Source organism: Cynara cardunculus (genome assembly GCF_001531365.2).
Source record: "Cynara cardunculus var. scolymus isolate 2C chromosome LG 6, CcrdV1, whole genome shotgun sequence".
Lineage (NCBI taxonomy): Eukaryota > Viridiplantae > Streptophyta > Magnoliopsida > Asterales > Asteraceae > Cynara > Cynara cardunculus.
The window spans coordinates 20,233,654-20,242,830 of record NC_037533.1 but is presented as its reverse complement, the minus strand read 5'-3'; the positions used below and the strand labels follow the sequence as shown (position 1 = coordinate 20,242,830).

General features: G+C 31.6%; 1 protein-coding gene across 1 annotated transcript; it reads right to left on the bottom strand.

The window, feature by feature from the left end:
* Nucleotides 1–1,867: 1,867 nt before the first annotated feature.
* Nucleotides 1,868–3,665, bottom strand: LOC112514572 (photosynthetic NDH subunit of subcomplex B 4, chloroplastic). Its single transcript, XM_025121118.1, has 6 exons — nucleotides 3,459–3,665; nucleotides 3,338–3,382; nucleotides 2,906–3,056; nucleotides 2,658–2,713; nucleotides 2,487–2,558; nucleotides 1,868–2,002 (listed from the first exon to the last, which is right to left on the bottom strand). Exons 1-6 carry the CDS (start codon nucleotides 3,648–3,650, stop codon nucleotides 1,880–1,882), a joined length of 639 nt encoding a protein of 212 aa, XP_024976886.1. The 5' UTR covers nucleotides 3,651–3,665; the 3' UTR covers nucleotides 1,868–1,879.
* Between the last annotated feature and the right edge of the window lie 5,512 nt (nucleotides 3,666–9,177).

Genomic DNA, 9,177 nt, shown 5'->3' with positions numbered 1-9,177 from the left:
ATAAATAATATATATTTATTAATAATTTATATTAATTAAAATATAATATAAATAAATAAAAAACAAAAAACAAAATAAATAATATATATTAATTAATAATTTCCTTTAAATAATAATAAAATAAAAACTAATAATAACAAAAAGACAAAAAAAACACAAAAACTCATAAAACTAATTATTTAAAACCTAACTAGGGGTGCCAATGGCAATGGCTAGGGGTGCCATTAGCCTCCCCCGTTCATTATTATCTTTTTAGGCTTATGCAATATATAAGCTATTCATCTCTAGGGTTGGATTATGATGAAAAAATCATTCGTCTTCATATCTAATCATATCAATATATATATATATATATATATATATATATATATATATATATATTCAGGTTCAAATGAGAATAATAATCAAATCAAATAACACGAAAATGGCTAAATCATACGCTATTTTATACTAAAATCACATGAGATTCATGCGTCTTTGGCTGCGACTTCACCAGGTCGTCCACACACCTTTGTGTTGACCATTATTATAAGACAACATGTAATGTGATTTGGTGGCTTTCGTGTTCTCTTATTTCGTTTATGTTCTCGTTTGAATCTCTCTCTCTCTCTCTCTCTCTATATATATATATATATATATATATATATATATATATCTTCTTTTAAGAACTTCCTAATTCATAGAATCCGTGAGATTCAATTTAAATCATAAAACATAGTTAAAACATAAAATATAATCCAATTTAACAAAGTTCTATCTCCTCTTCCCATAACATACACACAATTAAATATGCACAAAAGGAAACACATTGTCAACACTTTTTTAAAAAATATTATTATATTTGTAAACACACTCTAAATCTACGATATCTGTTATAGCTTGTAAACATATTATCAACACCAACTAAAACAACAAAACTAAATCTAAACCTATCGTTTGTGAACATATTTTGAATATCCTAGTACTAAATTTCTCAAGATTGTTTTCATTGTGTTCACCTTGTGTACATGTGTAATTTTGAATGTATGTATGTGTATATTACCTACCAGAAAGAGGAGAGGATATATATATATATATATATATATATAGATATATATATATATATATGTGTGTGTGTGAGAGAAAGAGAGAGATACATTTCAAATGCAACCTTATATATACATGCGTAGAATCGAATATGGGCCATTCATCATTTAGATTTTTATTTTCTTGTTTTTGAATGAAAAGGGTAGTTACGTGTTTGGCAAATAATAGGATAATTAATGTTTTTGAATGGATATTCTCTTTCCTTTTGGTAACTATTCTCTATCTTTTTCTTTAGCATGCATCATGTTCTTGATTCTATCTAGGGTTCTGCGGGGTTTTTTTTCCCTATATGGATCCAAGTGTATGTTAAAGATGTTTTTCGGGAAGGAGATGAGTTTTTGGATCCATGAATGATAGTCAACCGGACTTTGAACGTTGTAGAAGTGGAACGAACGATCTTAGATGGTTTGTTAATTTCAGTTTAAGATGGTGCTGGTGGGTCGTTCTCATGAATCGAAAATTAATCGTGAAAATGATGTAATTGGCGACGAGTAGGATGCATGCTTTACTTGTAGTAATGAATCAGGAGGCATCCAATTCTTGTGGGATAAGTGTTGTTTGTGAAACAATTTTATATTAATTTTTCAAGAACTTAATTAAGTTTCATGAACCATCCTTGGTTTTTCATGTATGATACATATACATGTGCTTATATAGTTCTACCTCTAAAATTAATAGTTAATAATTAATAATCATTTATCCATTTTATATCGTTTTAAATTTTTGTTTCAACTTGAAGAATAATCTTGATTTCTACATATATATATATATATATATATATATATATATATATTTAAACAAGCTCCTCCTCTTTGGCTTCTTCCAGCTCACGTAGGCCTCCAACCTTCTGCTCAATCTCCTCAATCAACTCCTCACGCCACAATGCTGCTCGTGCCTTTTCTTCGATATCCTCTTGCTGTTTCATCATAAACAAAAACATAAACATAAACATAAACATAAACAACATTTTGGATATCAAATGCTTCCTCCTTCGATCAATGGTTCCAACCTACAAGGGATGAAATTTCTATAACAAATGGAACCCTTTTCTCATCCCTACACCCTAACCCCTCTTCTATGGGGATGTTTACATACCTTCTTTCTTACTAGGTAATTAAGTAGTGCTGTGCTTATCCCATAAAAGATAATGTTGTTCATAAACGCCTTCTGACTAACAAATATATGTTGCTCAAGGAGATGCTGCTAACCATATAAGAATAAAGAAACTTACCCGATCAGAGCATTTTATCCCCAACAACCTTTACCCAATCCAATTACTTTTTAGTAAATGATCCCTATGGTATGCCTAGCCCACACCCCTTCCAAAAACGATATGATATTCATCCATACCATAAAAGCTGAATTTAACAACGTTCCAAAAGAAAGGAAATAGATGTTACCTTTTCGTACACCCAATGCCCCGTTCCATCTCCTCCATCTTTCCTATATTGTTCGGAATCATAATACGGATCCTAAAACATTTCATGGTTACACCCTATATCAATCAAAAAGATTCTCGGTCCTATATCATGCATATATAGGGAAATAATTAAAGGTTCCGATTTCCTCACCTTTGTCGCACCAAAGAAACAGCATCCCCAAACCGTGAACATGATGTACAAAGTATCTACAACAACCAACATCATAAACAACCAAGAAATCATGTCCTATGAAATAGACCACACTATAACAAAATTGGCTTTATAAATTCATGTCCTGTAAAAACAGTTTTATTCTTTAAAAACTTATTTTGTCACCATCATATCCTAAGTTTTTATTTCCTTAACTTGATTGAATTTCTTCAAGTGGCAAGACTTACATATGTTTTTGATGGTTTGATCATTGAGATGCCATATGGATTTGTGGGTGATGAGATCTCTTTGGCCTTCCATATGCTCAACTAGAACTGCCATTAGAGTCAAATCTGGTATAGCATTCAATCTACTCCTTTTGGTGTCTTCAGTAGAATACTATATATGATCATATGAAGATGAATTAGATTTTCTTAAAGAAAGCAAAAATCACCCGAAATGAGGATTTTTTTTTTTTTTGATGAATTGGAAAAGAAAAGATTAGTGTAATTTGGAATCTTGCAAAAACATGAAAAGTCAAGAAGGTGGGAGTAGTCAAAATTCAATCTTTTTCCATTAATTATATATCATACAACTTATAATGGCCATGAATCTTGCAAAAACATAAAATTCCATCTTTTTCTCGAAAACTTGGAAATTGCAGGAAGATGCATGGTTACCAAATGGAAGGCATTGGTGAATCTTGAGCCTGAAAATTTGCTGACCTGAAATAAAGAAACATGATTTTGAGTTCATTGGGATGTATTTGTATACAAGAGAATGAAGTAGAAAATGATTTACTGATAATGGGTTCAAATCCAATAATCTTCTTGTTGTTTGGAAAGAAGGCTTATGGTGAATGCAAGGCTTGAGAATTGAGAAGCTCATAATGGCTTCTGCCATGGATGATGATGAAGAAGAAGAAGAAGAAAGATTGACTTCAAAATCCAATCTTGTTATTTTGTTGGGTGGCAAAGAGGATAAGGAACCCATTTGTAACCACCCTTTCATCTCATCTCATTCAACTATATATAAAAACAAGATTTTAGTAAATATAAAATGGATTTTTTATTATTTTAAGGATTTTTAATTAACAGAAGTTTTACAATGTTTTCTCAATTGTGTGGTGATTTGAGCTTTTGATTTATAACAATATTGGATTTTTAAAATAAGATTGCTTAAGGGTTGTTTGATATTTTTTTTTCCATTAAGTCACAAAACATATCAAGTCAATTATATTGATTCATTAAGTTATAGACATAAATTAAAATTAAAATAAATTGTTCTTTGTTTTTTTAGTAATTTGAATACTTTAAATTATATATTAACACATTTTAAAACACGATTTATAATAAATATGAATTAGGTATTAGAAAACAACAATAAATCTATACTACCTTATCAAGCAAATTTAGTAAAAATGTTAAAGTCTTAAAATATTAAATGATCAAGACACCCTTATCTACCTTATAAAGCAGATTTTAAAAAAGTCTTAAAAACAACCTTAAATACATAAGGTACTACCTTTTAATGCACAAAATCTTAAAGTTCTAAAAACAACCAACAAAGCTTCAAATACAACACTTTTAAGCATCAATTCTAAAATTCTTTTAAGCATCAATGCTTCGGTCAGCTTTCTCCTTCCCAAAACTAGATGCACGTCCTTTCCCATCGTACGCTTCCATGCTCAAGACGACGATTCACAAATTTATCTTCTCCAGACGACGATTCAAGCTCTCAGTGTAATGAGTCATGATCCAAATATATCTTCCTCATATAATTATACTATTATCACTCATATCAAGTAAGGTTTCATGACTTTCATCTCTATTTTCTTCTTATTCGATTCACATCGCTCATATGAGGTGTAATTTCATCGATTCTACATCGTTCATATGACGATCACAAACCTCCGTTGACCCATTTTTTTTCCAAAATTTGAAGGTATATCGATCAATCGAACAAAATCCAAGTAAGTATTGCGTTAATACTGTTTGATCTATTCACGACCAGGGTTTTCTCGATCCTCAATTGGATCAACTCATTGATTTCTCTAGGGTTCAAACTTGTTAACTCACGATACGATTTGATTCCTGTTCTACAAAATTGAGTTTTTTTTGTTCTTCTTCTTGATTTTGTGCATTAGATTACTAGGTTTTCTTGATTGTGGTTTGGATTTGGGTTTTTTTATATATATGTATTTGGCTATTTATTTATAAATAGAAGATGTATATCAATTTTAAGGAACAAGCAATTATGTATGTAAAGCAAGCAGTTGAAGAAGATACAACTGGTAATTATGCAAAAGCTTTTTCACTCTATATGAATGCATTAGAATACTTCAAAACTCATTTGAAGTATGAAAAGAATCCAAAGCTTAAGAAAGCAATTACCCAGAAATTTACTGATTATTTGAGGAGGACTGAGGAGATTAGGGTTGTTCTTGAGGATGGTGGAGGGAATAAACCTTCATCTAATGGAGGAGATATTGGGGTTGCCACAAGGCCTAAATCGAATAAAAAGAATGGAGATGGAGTAGACGGTGATGATTCTGAGCAGGCCAAACTCAGATCAAAAGGTAAAAGTTGATTGAAAATATTGTTTTGTTTGATTAGATTATCAATTATCCCTATTTACCTGTCTACGATGGCATGGGTGAAAGGATTTTGGAACCCAGGAATTAAGAACCCCAATTATAAACTTGTTCATTGTGAAGTGCTCGCTTATCGTTTTCTTTTCATGTTGAAGATATGGCCAATCCTACGTCCTGGGAGATGGAGTAGGCGAGGTATCAAGAGGAGGAGCAGGAGATGGTACCACATCTACTATTGTTCCCTAAAGCCGGCATGGTAATTATTTAGTATTATTTCATAATTTAACTATTATCAACTAACAAACTGTGGTATTTGGTACTCTGTTGTTTCTGATGCTCTGCTAATGCTTCATAATTTGACCCATTTGGAAGTAGGAATTATTGATAAGTGGGAGTTGGTTTCTTCTATTCTCGAATGTTCACCAAAATTTCAAGTACTTACATGTGAAAAAGGTTAACCCTTCAAGGTTCCATCCCATTCCAAAAATCGAGTTTCCATTCCGTTCCAATCTTGAGAGTAGGAATATCCACGGTTCCAATCCAAGTTCCATGCCATTCCTTTCCAATCTTGGTAATTCGGGCTTTCCTTTACTTATTCATGCTCCGTTCACCATATGCTAAGCTTTGTTCATCACTCTAATTTTTGGTTGAAGGCATTCTCCATCAAATCCAAATCCGGGTAAGGTTTACTTTGTTATCTGAAATATTAATTTAGTTTAGGTTTTTTCTTTGGTTTAAATTTTGTTTTTGACCAGGTAAGGTTTTATATTTGAATCCAGTTTGGTTTACTAGGTAAGTTTTTATATATGAACCGATGAAATTTGGTTTTCTCAGTTTTTTCGATTCTTCTTATAATTTTCCTTGATCCCATCTTTATTGGGTTTATGTTTCTGGATTTACCCATTAACTTTTGTCATATTTAGACTTGATGGCTATAAACTACATTTTTGCATGTTATCTATTGATGGCTATAAACTTCATCTTTGTTTGGCCTCTATTTCTACTTCTTGATGTATGTTCTGATTTCTTGGCCTCTTTTTGTATCTTCATTTTCCTTTATAAATCGAAAGAGGTTTCTTATGTAACTTACCATTCTTTGTTTTGTTTATTTGGTCTTTTGATCTGTAAAATCCTTGTTTGTTTTTTAATTTGAAGCTTATTTTTTGTGGTTTACTGCTCTGATGAAGCTGCGGCGACTTGAGATGACTTTTAAGGGTGTTGCTTCACTAATCAAGGTAACCTTTAAGTTCTGATGTATATTGCTAGCTTGCAATCGAGTTAGTTCCTCTTTGTTGTTTGGAAAGTCTTAGGGGCCGTTTACCAAACACTTACCCAGCAAGTGCTTATCGGGTAAGATATTAGTCCATCAAAACGATATCGTAAGGGTAAATTTTTATCTTCTGTTAAGCTTCCAAATTGCTCAAAGCTGGCTGTGAATTTGATTGCATATATAGTGGGCGGTTTTGATTCATTATTTCATATAATCACCATCAAAGTGGTTAGTAAATAGCTTGAATAATGTTTTTAAAGCTTAAAGGAGAACACATTAGATATAATAATATTCGGTATATATCCTTTGTCCTAATATAAATGATTTTCATGCCATTAAATATGTGTCACTACAACAAAAAGAGGTTTATAGGACACTGTCACGTCCCCATTTTTTTTTTCGAATACCGTGACGTCATGCTTAATAACTTATGTGTTGAACAAAAATATGGATCTAAAATTTCAAACACACATAATATGTTTAACATAATTCGTTACATAATTGCGGAAGCGGAAAATACTTTAACGTAATCAATGCTAATTAAAATATCTAATCAAGCATGATTCAAAACATAGTCCCGTCTTTCTTCATTCACTCGTCTACTGACAAATGACACCTGAGATATATRCATGTATAGTATAAGCAAAAAGCTTAGTGAATACAATACGGTTTCATGATCACATGCACACATAATACAGTGTTTTAGTGTATTTTAATTATTATCTTGCAAGTGAGGCMTCGGCTCGTCACTTTTCTTTGCGTATGTGGCGTATTCTATGGACGAGGACTCCAAGACCTCGGAATTGCAAGCCCTCCTTTCATGTCCAACCCACCCCGTACGGTGGACGAATCTTGCCGAATCATACTAGTTGCATATCATTTATTTGCAATACTCATTCATTAATGCAAATCTCATCGTGATATGCAACATACATCTCATGCAAGTGACAACATAAATCACATATGCATCATCGTCATTCTTTTCACATTATACACATACTTGAATATCATATTGATAATAACAAGTCATCATAATCTTTTTCATCAACATCACCTTTCATATCATGCATATATTTAAATATCATGCACATCAGTGTAATCAAGTTATCATCATATACATATAAACATATCATGCATATATCATGGATAAAATACTTTTATAATAATCATGTATATATCCCATAAAAATCGCATAATGTACTCACCTTGAATCGTTAATGTTCGATAGGTCGTTCTCTCAAAAACGGCAACCTACATGATAATTTATATCATTCCTAAGCATCTTAAATAATCGTAATTAAATTGATTACTATTCCTTAAGTTAACACGACTTTTCCTTTTATTGATCAACCCCCGATAACATCATATCTCATGTTTCACTCCAATATTTTCTTGAAATATTTTTAATAATGTGACGTCGTTAAATATTAATTGTTGCTTGTATATTTTATAAAAATATGTACTACACTTCACATTTTCTTGAATAATAAATATTTTACCAAAAGAATTAAACTAAATAGTTCGCAACGTAAATAATGTTTTGTGACCAAAACGTCTCGTTTAAGATTTGCAAGTAAATAAAGGTGACAACATGTCACACACGTATAAATATAACGGTCATTCCATAACTTTAAAGTTCAACATAATTAATACTCGAAATAATGTGAGAATACCAATTTTCCAAGTATAGGGGCATTTCGGTAATTTTATAAAGCAAATACGTAAGTATCGCTAAAATACCGATTTCCACATTGTAGGGTCATTTTGGTAATTTCATAGGGATTAGATTTAAAATAACACTTAGAGATACCAATTCCCAAGACATTGGGTCATTTCGGTAATTTTATAAAGCAAATACGTAAAGTATTGCTAAAATACCGATTTCCAAATATATGGTCATTTTGGTAATTTTATAAAAATAATAATATAAAAATGAAGTTCATAGGCCAATCCCCAAGACATAGGGTCATTTCGGTAATTTATGAAGCAAATACGTAAAGTATCGCTAAAATACCGATTTCCATATTGTAGGGTCATTTTGGTAACTAAACGATATATATAATCGAAATGGGGTCAAGGTTTGCATTTTAAACAAACTTAACGAAAGTCTCATAAAATTATTATGATTATTTCTGGAAATTTAAGAGACTAAATGCTAATTTTTGAAACTTAAATATGTAATGCATATTAATAATAACAGCGAATAATAATTACAGAATATAAAGTTAGCTTGTTGGTTAATGCTTTGAGGCTACTTGATTGAGGTCGTGGGTTCGAGTCCCCACCCTCACCATGCCCTCTTATTCCATTTTTTAAAACTAAACGGGCCCGTGACCCAGCCCAAGGTACCAATGAAATCAGTAGCCCAAACAGATCAGCAACGAAAACAGTAGCCCAGCAGCCCAAACAGATCAGCAACGAAAACAGTAGCCATGGCTGCTCGTTTTCAAGCTTTTCGAGCTTCAAAATTGCTCGTTTCTTGACCATTTTTCTTCATTCTTTTTGTGCCAAACTCTTGGTAATATTTTTACCAACACTTTGACATAAAGAACACGAATTTTCGTCAAGAAATGAGTCCCATTTACTCATTTAAAGTTTGTTTTTAAAACTAAAACTTAACAACTTAAAAACATAAAAATCGAACGACGAAAACACAA